This window comes from Mustela erminea, chromosome 3 (assembly GCF_009829155.1).
Source record: "Mustela erminea isolate mMusErm1 chromosome 3, mMusErm1.Pri, whole genome shotgun sequence".
In the NCBI taxonomy this organism is placed as follows: domain Eukaryota; kingdom Metazoa; phylum Chordata; class Mammalia; order Carnivora; family Mustelidae; genus Mustela; species Mustela erminea.
In genome coordinates, this window is record NC_045616.1 from 64,957,470 (window position 1) to 64,975,305 (window position 17,836).

The 17,836-nt window shown below is 40.5% G+C and overlaps 1 protein-coding gene across 8 annotated transcripts in view; it reads right to left on the reverse strand.

Moving 5' to 3' along the window:
• Positions 1-17,836, reverse strand: part of ARHGEF28 (Rho guanine nucleotide exchange factor 28) — a 317,873-nt gene that overhangs the window by 64,250 nt on the left and 235,787 nt on the right. For all 8 annotated transcript variants that reach the window (XR_004283955.1, XM_032335977.1, XM_032335978.1 and 5 more), the window contains 6 exons: positions 14,215-14,270; positions 12,551-12,599; positions 10,547-10,691; positions 10,341-10,468; positions 9,006-9,146; positions 4,648-4,895 (listed from right to left, as the gene is read on the reverse strand). Coding sequence is in view for 7 of the 8 variants with exons in the window: in XM_032335977.1 (XP_032191868.1) it covers positions 4,648-4,895; positions 9,006-9,146; positions 10,341-10,468; positions 10,547-10,691; positions 12,551-12,599; positions 14,215-14,270 (767 nt within the window). In the remaining variant the exon portion in view is untranslated. The remainder of the gene's footprint in view (positions 1-4,647; positions 4,896-9,005; positions 9,147-10,340; positions 10,469-10,546; positions 10,692-12,550; positions 12,600-14,214; positions 14,271-17,836) is intronic.

Here is a 17,836-nt window from a genome sequence, read left to right on the forward strand (position 1 = left end):
ACCAGAAAATATCCACCCAGCCCCTGGCAAGTACTTCAACTTTATATCACCCTCTCTGATCTTTTCATCTTGGCTTACAATTTTATCTATGCTCTAGGCTAATATGTCTCAAGAGCTGATTCTTAAATTACCTATGATTGCTAAAAAACAAAATAAAAACAAACAAACAAAAACTCAGATACTAATCTAAGAAAGTACACACAGGCCTTCTATGCTGATAACTATAAAATGCTGATAAAAAAAAAAACTAAAAACGTAAATCAATCATGGTTATAGATGGGAAGACACAACATAGTAAAGATGTCAATTCTCCCAAATTGTTCTACAGGTTTAATGCAGTCCTCATCAGAATCCCAGCAAGTTTTTTCTTAAAAATGCATACAGACAAGATTATTATACAATTTAGATGGAAAGATAAAAGAATAACTAAAAACAATTTTGAAAAAAAAAAAGTAGAAGGACTCAGTCTACCCAAGTTCAAGATGTATTATATAGCTATAATAATTAAGACTATGTGAAAGGATAGACACACAGATTAGCAGAACAGAGTCAGAGCCCAAAATGCCCAATGGACTTATTTCCAACAAATGGCATTGGTGCAATTAGACATCCATAGACCAAAAACAAAAAGTGAATCTTGACATGTGGCTCATGTCTTAAACAAAAATAAACTCAAAATGGATCACCCACTTAAGTGTAAAACACAAAACTATAAAACTTTTACAAAACTACATAGAAGAAAATCTTTTGAGATCTCAGCTAAACAAAAAGTTCTAAGACTTGAGACCAAAACCATGATCTTTAAAAGGAAAAAGTGAAAGAATGAACTTCATCAAACTTAGAGACTGAGAGAACAAGTTACAGACTTAAGAAAATGTTTACAAATCACATAGCTGACAAAGGACTAGGATCTAGAATATATAAATAAATTTGAATATTCAACAGTAGGAAAAATAATCCAGTTAGAAAATAAGCAAAAGTCATGAGCCAACCTTTTACCAGAGAGGATATACAGATGGCAAATAAGCACATGAAAGATGGTGAACATCATCAGCTATGCAGGAATTATTATTCAAACCACAATGAGTTATCCATCCATGTCTTTCAGAATAGCTAAAATAAAAAATAGTGACAACACCAAATGCTGGTGAGGATGAAGAGAAACTGAATTACTTGTACACTGTTGATGTACTTTGTGATTTGATGGGAATATAAAATAGCACAACCACTCCGGAAAACAATTGGCAATTTCTCATAAAATTAAGCATGCAACTACCATACAACCCAGAAATTATAACACCCAGATATTTATACCAGAGAAATGAAAATTTAAGTGTGCACAAAAATCTGTACATAAATGTTTAAAATCAGCTTTAGTTCTTTTTTTTTTTAAAAGTTTTTTCTTAATTAACTAAACTCTACACCCAGTGTGGGGCTCAAACTCACAACCTTAAGATCAAGAGCCTCACACTCTACCAACCAAGCCAGCCAGGCACCACAAAAGCAGCTTTACTTCTAATAGCCAAGAACAAGGAACAACAAGACGTCCTTCTACAAGTGAACTACAACAAACTATAGTACTTCCATACCCCAGACTACTACTCAACAATAAAAAGGAATGAACTATTACACACACGAACACCTGGATGATACTTGAGAGAATTATGCTGAGTGAAAGAAGCCAATCCAAGGGAAAGTACACATTATGTATATAACCTACATGTAAAACACACATGCCATTTATCTAACATTGCTGAAATGACAAAATTATAGAAATAGATTAGTTGTTACCAGCAGTTAAGGAGGAGGGGACAGGAGGGAAGTAGGTGTGGTTATAGAGTAGCCAGATAAGGAATCTTTGTGATAATGGAACTGATGATGGGAAATTTCTGTATCCTTTTTTTTTTTTTTAAGATTTTATTCATTCATTTGAGAGAAAAAGAGAGAGAGACAGAAAGAACATAATCAGCGGGGGGAGAGGCATAGAGAGAGGGAAAAGCAGACTCCCCACTGAGCTGGGAGCCTGACATGGGGTTTAATCCCAAGACCTGGAGATCATGACCTGAGATGAAGGCAGACACTTAACCATTTGAGCCACCCAGGCACCCCAAGGTTCTGTATTTTGACTGCATCACTGTCAGTATCCTGGTTATGATTCCTGGTATTAGAATTGTGCGAGAAGATGGCATTGGGGAAAAATAATTTCAGAAATTAAAAATTTTAAAATGCCAAATCCCAGGCTCCACCCCAATCCTATGGAAACAAAACCACTGGACCATTGGAACACAGCGGTCTTCATTTCTACAAGCATCAAGAGATTCTTAGGCACCTGAAGTTAGCAAACTACCGCTTTATTCCAACCATGTTCCTCATATTCACAATTTCTTTCCCATACCAATTATTTCCACGGACTAAATCAGCATTATATTCCAGGCTAGCCTCCTGAGTGAGGAATTTCCCTGAAGTCTTCTCTCCTACATCCCTTCCACAGCTAGTTCTTCCTTTTTTCCCACAGAGCATCATACCCACATGCATCATCTCGGGATTCTGCTCATTTGTTCCTCAGGAGACAACTTTTTATCGTAGTGGGAGGACAACCCTCCCCATACCCCAAATGCATGACCAACAACAGAAACACAAAAGCAGGCTTTAATCCTTTTCTCTGCATAACCAAAAACCTTTCCCCAAAGGAGCAATGCGTGCTTCATCCTAAAGCAGCACACCAAGCTTGTCCTGTCCAATAACCAACATCCCAAACCTTTTTCTCAATTTAAGTCCTCCTTTATGACCAGCAATGAAACAAAAACAGAACTGGTAGAGATGTAAAATATGTTAACTACGAAAGTCACTAACGAACAAAAGTGTTAGCGTTAAAACACAGTACTTCTATCAAGAAAAAGTAAATAATTTCTAATGATAAAAACATCTTGCACTTCACGTTTGGATGCACTCAGATTCAAGTTCAGACACATTCTGATATTTTTAGTCAAAACGTCTTACAAAGGATTTTAAAGTCTCCTAACTTGGCACTATATGTTTCCCATCAATTATGAGGACAGAACAGGTTTATGACTGTATAAATAAACTGCAAAGCAGATTACTCTTTGATTAAAAACTTGTTACTAGGGGCACCTAGGTGGCTCAGTTGATGAAGCAACTACCTTTGGCTGAAGTCATGATCCTAGGATCCTGGGATCCAGCCCCACATCAGGCTGCCTCCTCAGAGGGGAGTCTGCTTCACCTTCTCTCTCTGGCCCTGCTTGTGCTGTCTCTCTCACTCTCTCTCTCTCAAATAAATAAAATCTTAAAAAAACTTGTTACTAATGTGGATTTTTACATTGTTAGACATTAGAAATAGTTATTGAACAACTAAGTGGAGGGGGGTTTGTTTTGTGCACTAAAAATATCTGTTTAAGCATATTTACATCAATGAACTTAATTTCTCTATTTCTGGTAAATGAGCCAAGAGCTGAACTCTATTATTTTGTGCTACCCAGTGAAAGGGATTCAAAAACAGCCTTTTGGACAGGATGACATTTTGGTATTTATCGAGAGAAAGTCGAACTAACCTAACTAGGAATGCATCTTGATGCCTTTCCACAAATGCTACCAGGGACTGCAAAACATGGCATTCAAGCGAATTCCTGATGTTTTGTTCCTAAGGGACCCATTCATTCAATAAATATTTATGGTACCAAGCTCTGTTCTAGGTAAAATATGTTAGTAATGAAATCAACAAGAATCCCTGCTTTATTGGCACTTACAAACTAGCAATGATAAAAAGCTTCCTCAGATGTCATCAAAGGTCTCAAGAAATCATATGCCTAACTCACTGTTCAGAGAGCAGATTTCGATTCAAACCTCAGTTGTGCTATTTAGGAGATAAGTGAACTTGAGAAAATCATTACCTTCTCCATGCCCCGGTTTCTGTTTTTGTACGATGGGGAAAATAGTATCTACCTTGTACAGATAGTTGTGAAGGGAAAGGAGGTAATATACATGCAAGTACCCTGCTAAATGCTTGCCTCAGAGGGTCACTGAATACATATTTTTTAACTTCTCTATTAGCATCTTTATCATAGAAAACCCCTTGCAAAGAGGCCAGTATGAATGGTCAAAGTTTTGTTTTCCCTCATCTACAGCACAATCCGTTCTCATGATGCTTCAAATATCCCAAGTACCTAAAAAAAGTGCCTCCTTTTAGTGACATTTGCTGTGTTGTCCCCCAGGCAGGAACACTAAGGCTTTAATGACAGCAGATCTTTTCCCCTCTTCCTAAGATGAGCCAGCCTTTGTCTTGGAGATACGGGCAAGATGACCACAGGCCCACGGGGGACCCTGTTATCACAAAGCCACCGTATCAAGAAGGCTAAGCAGAATCTTCCTAAGAGATTTAGATATATGGTTGTGACTCCTGGTGGAGAGAGGGCTAGGGATCATCCCACCAGATCCTGAGACTCACAGACGTCAGTCACTGGCTGTCAGAGCTCTCAGCCACCAGGCACACATGGGGGTATCAAACAGAAGAAAACCACCCGGTCCCACCTGGCAGTAATGGTAACACCATTCCAGTTCTTCTTAGGCTTTTAACCTTGTAGAGATCTGCAAACCTCATTTTTGAGCTCAGGGTCTTCAAAGCTCTCTTACCTGCTGTACTAGAATATCTCCAATTCGATTGATGATGAAATTCCTGTCATCACCAGCACAGGACTCCTGCCTTCGCTCCTTCATGCTATAAAAAAAATGCCTATGGATTTCAAGTAACTCATCTAAGCAGGGGAAGATTTTATCCACGGTGCTGTGATCAAGCTGCAGCTCCTCCTTCATTCCTTTCCTGAAGATCTCAGACATGATGAGCAGGGTTTGGATATGATGCATCTCTGTTTGCATCAGTTCTGAAACACACGCGCACAAAAAAGCTTTAACAACCAAATACTCCAGTGACCTATGGTAGACACTAAACAGTGAATGCTGTACAAAAAAAAAAAAAAAAAGGAATGTTTATGAACGATGGTATTTCTTCACCATAGAAGTCAGACTGATTCCACTTTCTCTGGGAGAAAACAAAGTGTGACAATCAAGGGACATTGTGGATAAAGTGAAAAGACAGCCCATGGAATGGGAGAAAGTAAAATCCTTCTTCAAGGCCTCCAAGGCTTGCTGCTCCAGCAGCCTGGGATATCTTCTTCCCAAATCCACTAGCTCCTTATTAAAGTCGTCCAGGTCTCTTCGAATATTACTTGTCTCTTAGGTCTCCCCTGTATGCCCAAACATTCCATAGCTCTTGTCCCCCTGCTTGATATGGCCCACTACTCTAATTTTTTTTTCAGCACTTATCACTACCTACACCCTATTATGTATTTTACCTATATCCTGTACTACGCTGCAGGTTGTGAACTCCCCAAAGTGAGTTCATGAGAACAGAAAATCTGTACATTTTGCTTACTGTTATTTCCCTGGTCTCCAGAATTAAGGCCTGGCATACAGTAGGTACTAATATTTGTTGGACAGTAGACACTATTTTTCTTTATTTCTCAGAACCAAGATACGTAGATCTTCTTATCTGTACTTCGAGATGAATAAACTATGCCCAAAGGTTGTACCTAACTTGCTCTAAACCTTAAAGCAAGTAATGAGGCTTCTTTGAAAAAAGAAAAGGTGAGGGAAGGCGGTGGGCCAGCCTAGGGAGAGACATCAGACTCCTTATGTGGGTCGAGTCAATAGACAGAAACTAGGGGAGGGGCGCCTGGGTGGCTCAGTGGTTAAGCGGCTGCCTTCGGCTCAGGTCATGATCTCGGGGTCCTGGGATCGAGTCCCGCATCGGGCTCTCTGCTCAGCAGGGAGCCTGCTTCCTCCTCTCTCTCTCTCTGCCTGCCTCTCTGCCTACTTGTGATTTCTCTGTCAAATAAATAAATAAAAAATCTTTAAAAAAAAAAAAAAGAAACTAGGGGAGAGGAATTTCAGGTCTTAGCACAGATTACTAGATTGAAAATGCAATGTCTATGGAAAGAGAGTTTCTAGTAAATGGAGGTATTCAAGAAAAATATGTATGATCAGCTTGGTGAGTTATGGCAACAATGATTTAAATACTACAAGAACCATGGAATCAGAGGTTTTTCAATGACCTTGCTTGGTTTTCAAATAATAATTTTTAATAAAGTATGGCTGGCAATGATACTAATTACTAAGCTTCTATGGAAAAAGTAATGCTGGCATTTCCAGTAAAAGGACTGAAAAAAAATTTTTAATGCAAGAAAAATATCTCATAAGGAACTTGCATAAAACAAGTATAGAAATAAGTGTTACAACTCATCAGTGAAAAGACAAAATGAACCAAAAAGAAGAAAAAAGAAAAAACAAAACAAAACAAAACAAAACCCCAGTTCAATATGGGCAAAGGATCTGAACAGATGTTTCTCCAAAGAGATACACGAATGATCAAGGAGCACATGGACAGATACCTACCATCATTAGCCCCCCGGAAAATGCAAATCAAAACCAAAATGAGATACCACTTCACACACATGAGGTTAAGAGGAATAAAAAGGAGGGACAATAAGGAAGTGTTGGCAAGGATGTGGAGGAAACAAGATCCTCAGTACCCCACTGGTGGGCAGGGAAAACTGTGCAGCTGCTTTGGTAAATAGTCTGACAGTTCTTCCCATGGGTTAAACAGAACGTTATTGTGTGACCCCAAAAGTCACTGATAAAATGACCATTAAATGATAATTAAATAAAAGATAGGATAGGGGTGCCTGGGTGGCTCAGTTGGTTAAGCAGCTGCCTTCAGCTCAGGTCATGATCCCAGCGTCCTGGGATCGAGTCCCACATCGGGCTCCTTGCTTGGCAGGGAGCCTGCTTCTCCCTCTGCCTCTGCCTGCCATTCTGTCTGCCTGTGCTCACTCTCGCTCCTCTCTCTCTGACAAATAAATAAATAAAATCTTAAAAAAAAAAAAAAAGATAGGATAGGGGTGCCTGGGTGGCTCAGTTGTTAAGCATCTGCCTTCAGCTCGGGTCATGATCCCGGGGTCCTGGGATCGAGCCCCATATCTGGCTCCCTGCTTAGCGGGAAGCCTGCTTCTCCCTTTCTCTCTGTAGCTCCCCCTGTTTGTGTTCCCTCTCTCACTGTGTCTCTCTCTGTCAAATAAATAAAAATCTTAAAAAAAAAAATAGGATATTTACAGTAAAATAATAGATAGCCATAAAAAAGAAAGAAGTATTAATATACACTGGAAATGAACCTTGAAAACAATACGCTAAGCGTGAGAAGCCAGCCACATACTGTACAACTCCAATTATGCCAAATACCCAGACGAGGAAAATCTGCAGGGATGAGTGGATGAATGGCTGCGGGGCTAACGGGAGAGAACACAGGGAGTGAACATTAAGGGCTCTGGGTTTCTTTCTGGAGGAATGCAGATGCTCTGGAATTAGTAGCTGATGGTTGCACACCTTCATGAATATACTACAAACTACTGAATTATATACTATGATGGAGTGACTTTTATGATATACAAATTCTATCTCAATTATAAAAATGTATCATGAGAGGAAACAATTCATGATTTGTAGGAGCACCATAAGTACAATTCTAGATTAGTATTTCCAGACTCAGCTAGTAGGAAGACTCTAAAATATGAGCCATGGAGGGGAACAAATCTCAATGCAGCTTTATTATTTTATCATAAACAAAAATCTCTTTAGCCCACTAGCTTCTAGTTATTACTTCCTTCCAAGTTTTTCATACCTACTCTGTATTAAAGACACTTATCCATATCAATTTATTTAATCCTTTCATCTAATTATCCGTATGACCCAAAATATAGGAATGATTTTTCTCATCCTTTAAAGAAAGACAGTTAAGGGGTGCCTGGGTGGTTCAGTAGGTTAAGTGTTTGTCTTCAGTTCAGGTCATGATCTCAGGGTCCTGAAACAGAGCTCTTAGGGGGGCTCCCTGCTTAGCGGGGAGTCTGCTTCTGCCTCTCCCTCTGCCACTCCCCCTACTTGTGCTCACTCTAGCTGTCAAATAAATAAAATCTTAGAAAGAAACAATGAAGAATGAAGGATTTCCTCTGGAACACAAGCTGCTCTGACCCCAAACACCATGCTGTGAATGTGGTAATTCATCCCAAGTGGGTCAGATTATTTTTAATATATGAAATCAAGAAGTGACGACAAATTACAGTGTAACAGAAACTACATGAGAAATAAAAGGGACAGTATCTTCCCAGCTCTACAGCCCTGAACAGATTTCCCACCTGACCTGCACAATCATCCCACCTGACCTGCGCAACTACCAACTTGACGCACGTAAGAAGGAATCCTTGTCACCACCGACTCTGTGGTCCATACTTGCAGCCAAAGAACTGATAAAAACTAAAAGTGAGTCCCATCTTTCAAGTAGGCTAACTTCTTGGAAGCACTCTGAGGATCTACTTTGCATTTGAAAATTGTTTAAACTTCATTTTTTCTCTAACGAGCTGATAATTCAAGTTCCCCTAATTCAGACTGCCTCCACCCCCAAAAGGAGGAAATAGTAAAATCTCAGAGCTAAAAAGCGCATGAGGTCTGCAGAACACAGGCCCACATTGCTCTGACCCAGGTGCTGCCCGTCTTACTGCAGTCTATGGGAAGGTTACCCACTGCTGTGCGTGGGCAAGCTGCAGAGCTGTGTATCCAGCAGACCTGGGCGCATTAAAATATGTGAAAACTTTCTGGGATTCTTGGAATAGAAGGCAGGAAGTATTGGCCATGGGTAGGTAAATTTGAAAAGGATCCGAGAAATAAAATTTGCTTTGTATCACATACATACAACACCTCAATTAAGTGTGAATATCATTATCCCCCTTTTAACTAAGATCCAGGTGAATTAAACCATTTGTCTGAAATCAAGTAACTAGAAAGGAATAGAACGGAGATTTGAACCCACGTCTTATGATGGCAAATCCCATGCCCTTTCCCCTATACACCCTGCTTCAGCCCAAGAGCATATTTTAAATGCTTACCGAAAATGACATCCTGTCTTTTAATGACATCTTTCTCCTGCTTACTACAAAACGAGGGGTCCACCACCAGACTCCAAGACTCTGCTTCCAACTCCTGGGCGTCACTGCTGAGGTCACTCCACAGAGAAGAATCCACAACATCTGGTGTAGGTGCAGAACATAAAGTGAAGTGAAGTGACACGAAACAAAGACCTTTCCAAGGACCCACATCTATGGATTCATCACACGAAGTAAACCTGCTTTGAACACAGAAACAGCTAAGCCAATATAGTGTTGATGTGGGGCAGAAACATCTAGAAACCAAACTGTGGAAAGGGTCCAAATAGAAGGAGCTTGCAAGGAACCAAAGAATCATTAAAACAGTGATGGTGCGCATGCCCCCCTCCCCGCCAAAATAAATAAATAAATAAATTGAAGATTCTTTTGTTTGCTTTGGCATGCTCTATTTTAGTTCTTTTATTTTTGGTAACCTTCAGAGTCCATAACGGGCTTACAGAATCTTAAACACACCCTATCTTTTGCCCCAGGTTACTCTGCACTGTTTACTCCAATCTGAATTTTGTACTTGTCCACGTGATTTGCTCTTGACTTGGCTCACTGTCCTTAATATAAACAAGAAAGCAGGGTACATGGGTTCAAGCCACAGATGAGTACAGATTTTCTGACAGAATCTGATTATCTCACACCCATACTCCTTCCAGGAAAACTAAATCCTGTTTGTCCAAACAGCACTCCTGAGAGACAGTCCAGCTCAGAGGAGTCAGCAAGAGATGATAATGGATTGGAAGACTCAAGTTTAACATAAAAGCACTAGATTCCTGGGGCAGAGTCCACCTCTTTCTCTTCTCCCTGCTCTCCCTCCCTCAGGTCCTCCGTCACTTACTGATACAGCGTGGCTACAACACAGAGTTCACCAGATTAAATCCCATCTTACAAAATACGCTTTAAAAAATGCTTTTATTACCCACAAAGTAGGGGCAACAGATGGGGGATAAGTATCGCAGAAATCTAGGCAAGCCCAGTCTTAATTCAATGAAGTACGTATTTTTAACAATTGATCCTTATCCCAATTCATCACTATTTCTAAAACCTTGTAAGCAGTAACAAGCACACAATGTATCTCATTCTCTTTTCTTCACACTACGTGTCTATTTAATATATTATATATCCTTGGCCACTACCTGGGAGTATTTACTGGGGCTAAATTTTCACTTATCAAAAGAACCTATACCAAAAAGATACCACGAAAACAGAATTCTTTAAAACCACACACACACACACACACACACACACACACACAAAATATGTCTGATCCTTCAAAAATCTTCTCCTCACCTTCCATTAGGAAGGACTCCGTGGAGGGAGAAGAGCCCACGGACTGTAGCAGCTCATCAGAATGAGACCTGCTTCTCCAGGTGTTCCCGTCACTCTCAGACTCCAGGGAGGGCCCCGACCTTCTGAAGCTAGAGGGAAGGGGGGACACGAGTCAGTTCCAGCAGTGGCTCTGAGACGTGGAGGCCCAGGGCGGTTTGCCATCTTACCTTTCCAAGGTAGTGCCTGGAACACTTCTAGACAATGGATGGGCCTGTGCTGAAGCTTCTTTCCTCCTGGTGGGCAATCCGATAGGCATGGAGGAGGAAGGGTGCAAGGAGAGACCAGGTTGCGGGATGTCACGAAAAGAAGAGTCTAGAAATCAAAATGGGAGCTTCATGCAGTTTTCATAGAGAGCAGTAATTACAAGGAGTTCCTTACAAGCCAAGAAGCGAAACACTCAAGTGGCTGCTGTTAATGTGTCGCATATCCAGCCATGACACCAGTCTCCTTTCCAAATCCTGACACCTGGTTCAAATGTCCCTTCCATTTCACACCCTCCTGATACCCATGAAGCCGGCCTGCTTCAGCACAGTCACTTGGAGACTGGGTGGCTGGGCTTACACAAACAAGAAGATGGAATGGGGAAACGCTGGGAGAGCTCTCCCATAAACCACTGCTTGTACTCCTTCCAGCCAGCTTTAACGAGATGCAAGGTGTTATTAGCACTATTAGTAGAATGCATATTGTATGTACCAACAATCATACACACACACACACACACACACACACACACACACACACACACAGAGCAGGTCAGTGGATCGGAATGATGCTGGGGAGTCTGCTCCTTATGGGGTGAGAACTTCAGGCAAATGAAACCTGCAAGCCAGGCTGAGCTCTTCTCTCTTGCACACTGAAAACTACAGAGTGCTACAGTACCTTTCTGGTTTCTTCCAAATTCCTTCTCAACAATGTCTTCTCAATTGTTATAGGCATATGTGCTTTTACATTCGATGCATACTATACATGACCCTCAGGAAATGTTTGAGTCCTACTGTAGGGATATAGCACACACCTTCTCAAGCAGAAGAGGATCAATACTTGCATGGAACCCCAGGATATTATAGAGGGTTTTATACATGTATGATTTGGTTTGATTTTCATGACTCTCAGAGAAGGAATTTTATTGATTATAAGGCCCTTTTATTTTCATGCTGAACCTCATGAAACTGACCAGCACCTCACAACTACAATCAAAGGGACTTCTGTCCAAGCAGGGGTGTAAAGGAAGTCACATTCGTAACTCTCTGCACTAGCTTACCCTGTATAATATCACACCCAACTGCTGATCACCACGAATCTGAATAGTGTATTGTCCCCTGATTCAAGGAGTTTTGGAAACACTGGTCACACTGTGAGGGCATTCAAATGAAAACATAAAGATGCCCACTGTGAGGCAAGCAATCCCATATTGGAGGCAGAACAAACTGCAAAGTCTCTCACAACAAATGGAAAGATTTTCAAACTTAGGAGATGATGGCCTCTGGTTCCTACATACAATGTCAACTACTGTCAGAGGTTTCCAATTAGCGCCAAGAGGAATCATCTCACATGAAGCAATCTATAATTCGAGGAAAAATGGAAGCACCAAGTTTAACCATATGAGAGAAAAATGCCAGCATGCCTTCCAATTTCACTGTCATCCTAAAAGGGCTGATGAGATCAGAGCCTCAAGCCCAACTAATAAGCAGGGCCAGGTCACTATGATAATGGACACCAGGGACTGTAGACTCCAAACTTCAAGGTTTTCTCCCTACCTCTGATTCTGAAGAAGCATGTGATAGGTATTTTGTGTAGGTGAATATGCGTTAGTGCTAGGAAAACAGAGTTAATGTACACTTAATGCCATGTTGTTTTTTCCTCCAAAGGTTGTTGCCGAATTAATAGTGCATATTACACTAGATTGTGTCTTAGAATTGAGGCAATATCCTAACACGTTTCCGCCTTTAGCCCTCTCTAAGATAAAATATCATATAGTACATCTAGCGCAAAGGCTATTAGGCTGGCCTAGAAGTTTATACCATCCTTTACCTCCGTGAGTAACTAAATATTACACTAATCATGTTTTGAAAGAAGAAATATTTAGACAAAGGAGAAAAACAGGAGGAGCAGGTATTTCACATTGGAAAAAAGTATGGTATGTATGAAACTGGCATTTCCACGTCACTTACTTCCAAGTATGGTCTGCGGTTTGTTCTTGTTGTATTTCTCTTGGAATTTCTGGTAAAGAACATTAGAAACAGGTAAAATGAGATTAAATTCCACCTGACTACAAAAATGTCCACCCAGTTACAGGATTCTTATTTATATCATTTTTGTTATCTCATGTCAAACGAAGAAGAATTTAAAGCAAAAGATGTTAAATGCATCAAAGAGGAAGATGTTATGATAATGAACAAGATGTAGTGAAAAGAAGGGCCATCTGTACCCCAATGCTCACAGAAGCAATAGCCACAATCACTGAACTGTGGAAAGAGCCAAGATGCCCTTCAACGGATGGATGGATAAAGAAGATATGGTCCAGATATACAATGGAATATTATGCCTCCATCAGAAAGGATGAATACCCAACTTTTGCATCAACATGGATGGGACTAGAGGAGATTAAGCTGAGTGAAATAAGTCAAGCAGAGAGAGTCAATTATCATATGGTTTCACTTACTTGTAAAGCATAAGGAATAACATGGAGGACATGGAGATAGAGATGGAGAAGGGAAGATGAAGAAGGGAAGTGAGTCGGGGGAAATCGGAAGGGGAGACAAACCATAAGAGACTGTGGACTCTGAGAAACAAACTGAGGGTTTTGGAGGGGTAGGGGATGGGGGGGTTTGTGTGAGCCTGGTGGTGGGTATTAAAGAAGGCGCGTATTGCATGGAGCGCTGGGTGTGGTGCATAAACAATGACTCTTGGAATGAGATTGAAAAAAATAACATAAAAAAATGTTATGATAATGAGATGTGCAAGTTGTAAGGAAGGTGTTCCTCCAGTACAATCATCAGGAATATCCCAGCTCTGTGAAAAGCGTATGGGAACCAGAAACCTCCTCCTCATGGGTCCAGATCACTGAGAGAGGAGTTCCTATCAGCACTGCCTTTCTCCTACCAGTCACAACACCCTGGGGTATTGAAAAATCTCCCGTAACTATGTGAGCCCACACATGGTCTGTTTCAATTGGCACAGAGGCTAGAGACCTCCAAGGTTCCCTCTGAAGCATCACCACGCTCACTCATACATTTCGGCCATGATGTTAGAATGGGAAAGAAAGAAGAGATGCAACAGATGTGTCCATTTCCTCAAGCCCACTCCCAAACTCAGAAACCTTTCCTTTATTCCAGGGACCTCCCAGTGTGGCTCCAAGACAGCAGGACCACTGGGGAACTTGTTAGAAATACAAAGTCTTGGACCCCACCCAGATCCTACTGGATCAGAAAATAGGAGAACGGGGCCCAGAAACCTGGTTTTCACAGGTCCTCCAGGTGATGCTGCTATCTGCTGATGTTTGAGAATTACCGCTCAAGGCTTCACATACAAACCCTTGAGGTCCACACTGGTAAACCCAGGTATTCAACAGAAAGACTAACTCACTTACACCTTATAGCACAAATAGGGCCACACTGGAGCTTTCCTTAGTTCCAAAGGTAAATAGTTCAGGAAACAACTATGCACTCTGAACCTGTGTGTGTGTGTGTGTGTGTGTGTGTGTGTGTGTGTGTTTTAATCACTATAATGATCACTTTAGAAACAAATACAGACAGTAATAAAAGAATAAAAACCTAAACAGGTAACAGGAAGCAACAAAGCTACGTATGTGCAAGTAAAACAAATGACAGATTACCTTGGTACACGGAGGGGCAGCATCTTTACAGCCCTTGTGTATGTTTGCATTACAGTCTGAAAGACAAAAATGAGTAAGACAGCATGGTGCTTTACTGGTCATCATAAAAGTAGCACACAAAAATATTTAGAAAACAGAAGGAAAAATATCTAAGTCACATGTAGCCAGCCCCACCCTTGAGTACAACAAGCACATGGTTAATGTTTTCATTTCCTTGGAGATATTTTTCCCCTTCTGCACAGAGTCTCACCAATTATGAAACCTACGATTATTCACAATAGACACTTCTGCATCCGCCTGAGAACTCATGTATTACCATATGCCCTACATGGCCAGGGACTTCTGATATCCAGCTAGTGGCAGCTGCCCACTCCTGCACCAGACAGAACACCTTGCAAGATGGAAAGAAAGAGAACCAACTCACAACAATGCTGAAAAAAGTCCTATCAGGCTCCAGGAGGAATTCCTGCTAACTACAGGTAGCCACATTGAAAGAGACAAGTTTGCTGCTTGCTGTCTTCCTTTGCACCCCATGTGGCCTCAATTTCACCAAAAGTTTGCCTGCTCCTTTCTGCCCGCCCTGGTTCAGAGAAGAAGGCTGTCTTCACTGAAAGCCACCCCTGTGTGTGGGGACTGCTTTCTGCCAGGCTGTTGTCTTCCTGCCCTCCATACCCTGCAGCCTCTACCTTCCCTGCCATGACTCTCTTGTCCCACCCACCCCCACGCATATTCTGTAGAGTGGAGCCTGCGGCTTATCACAATCTTCATTACTAAGGATCCTTTCTCATAGGTAGAAGGTCCCATTTAGTTCCATCCCAGCCACACTGGAAAAGTGCTTATAAGTCACTGAGAAGTGAACCCAACTTCCTTCCACTGTAGGTGGAATACCTTAATGGCCAACAAGCAGCGGTCAGGACTATCCACGTGCTGGTCCTGTTGGCAAATGTGGAAAGCAGACTGCTCTCTCCTCATTGCAGAACAAGCAAATGAAAGGAAAAGGGGGAAAAGCGGACACTACAAGATACCACAAAGTTAGACAAGAAGCTCACAGAAAAAGTAAGCCACTGATGATTATTAACTCTTGAAACAGAGAAGAAAACCCTGGATATCTTTTCCCTCAGAGACATAAAATAGGACCAAAAGGTCATGAAGGGAGTAGAGGACCTTACATCAAGCCAGCACAATGAGAGGGAGATGGAGCTTTGGGGGACAATAAAGCAGAACTTGGACCCAATGGAGAAGAACCAATTTAACCAAAATATCAAAGCAGCACTGGGAAATTAAACTTGAAAGGTTCCATCCTGAATGTAGAGAAAAAGGAGGGTATAATTATAAAGTAGAAGATGTTCTACGAAAAAAGGTAACACAGATTACACTTCTCCAAGGAAGAAATCAGAAAAATGACATCAGAAGCAATTGTTAAAGCTACAACCAACAAAAACTTTTATCGAAGTGAAAAAGAACTACAAAAGGCAACTCAAAAGGTCTCCCTGTTTTCTAGGAATTAAACGACACTAGTCTGTAGACACATTCTGACAATATCTGTGTGACTGAAAAACTTAAAGTTCTCAAGCATCTAAGCAGACCAGGTTACCAACAAAGAAGTAAGGTCAGACAGGCCCCAAAACTTTTCTATTGTAATAGTCAATGCCCAAAATTCACGGATCAATGTTGACAGGATCTTTGAGGGAAAGATTTTGGCCTAGGAATTTATTTAGCCAGATGAATCTCTTTTTTGTGTGTGAAAGAAGGAAGCAAAGATATACCTCCTTAGATACACAAGATTTCAGAAAATATCACTCCAATAATGCTTTTGAAAAAAAAGATTTACCTGAAATCCTACTCAAGACTCTTAAGAGCAGAATCAAAATTAAAAGTACAAGAATCAATCAGCTTTATTTTAAAAAAGAAAAAAGAGAAGCAGCAAAACCAGCTAAACAAAGAATCATATCTAAAAAAAATTTATAGGCCGAGACAGAGAAATGAGTACAAATATCAAATCATTCTTGAAAAAGAACACTATTCTTCAAAGATTAAACATACAACATAAAAATAGTAATTTAGTAGTTTAGTATACCAATAGACTCCAGGGAAAAAGGTAAATATAAGAGGAATTAAAGAACATTCAAGTATAAGCCTTAAAATTTACCACAAGTAGATAGTACAAGAGCTTATCTTACCAAATCCGTGAGAACATAAAAACCAACAACACATGGTATAAATCGCTAAATCAGACATCAAGAAAAAGAGCAAAGAACTATAAAAGATAGTCGACAGCTGTAAAATTAAATGTAAATAAGGAAAAAAAAAGCCTTGTTATAGAATCGTATTTCTCAGTTACAGATTAACTACAGCTAAATTAAAGACACACACCCCAAACTGAAAACACAGAAAATAAAAAATAATAATAATAAAAACATATAAATAGGGAAAATACAAAGAAAAGGAAAACAAGAGGAACGTTAATTTTAGAGAAGGTAAAAATCAATGTCAACGGCAATGAAAGGCATTTTTAAAAGGGTAATTTTATATTTAAGAAAACTAAATCTGGGGCGCCTGGGTGGCTCAGTGGTTTAAAGCCTCTGTCTTCGGCTCAGGTCATGACCCCAGGGTCCTGGGATCGAGCCCCACATCAGGATTTCTGCTCAGCAGGGAGCCTGCTTCCTCCTCTCTCTCTCTGCCTGTCTCTCTGCCTACTTGTGATCTCTGTCTGTCAAATAAATAAATAAAATTTTAGGAAAACTAAATCTGCAATGAAGCTGTGATTCGTCAACTTCTGTGCACCAAGTACTGTAACATCTAAATATAAGCAGGGAAACCTATTTATAAACAAAAATAATTTTATAGAAATATATGTGTAAAAGAAAAAAAACCCTAGAAACTCAGATTTTAAATAAGAATACAAACACCGGAATTTTGAATACCCACATTATGTTTTGTTTAATATATCACATTTTTAAAATTAGAAATAGTGGGACGCCTGGGTGGCTCAGTAGGTTAAGCAGCTGCCTTCGGCTCAGGTCATGATCCCAGCGTCCTGGGATCGAGTCCCACATCGGGCTCCTTGCTCGGCAGGGAGCCTGCTTCTCCCTCTGCCTCTGCCTGCCATTCTGTCTGCCTGTGCTTGCTCTCTCCCCCACCCCTCTGATAAATAAATAAAATCTTTAAAAAAAAATAAAATTAGAAATAGTAACCTTCACAATTAAAAACAAAAACACACACATAAAATAGGATCTACCAGTAACAGCTGAGTTTATAAATGCCAAAATCTCTTGCCCTATGTAAAAAAACTTAATAACCAAAGTTTAAATCCCCAACACTCCTCTTCTTAAAGACTATGAATCTTCAACTTTTTTTTTTTTAAGATTTTTAAAATTTATTTGACAGACAGGGATCACAAGTAGGCAGAGAGGCAGGCAGAGAGAGAGAGAGGAGGAAGCAGGCTCCCCGCTGAGCAGAGAGCCCGATGCGGGACTCGATCCCAGGACCCTGAGATCATGACCTGAGCTGAAGGCAGCGGCTTAACCCACTGAGCCACCCAGGCACCTGAATCTTCAACCTTTTAAAAACTGTGTTAAAGAGGAAATATATCATATTCTCATACTGATGTTAGAATGTAAGA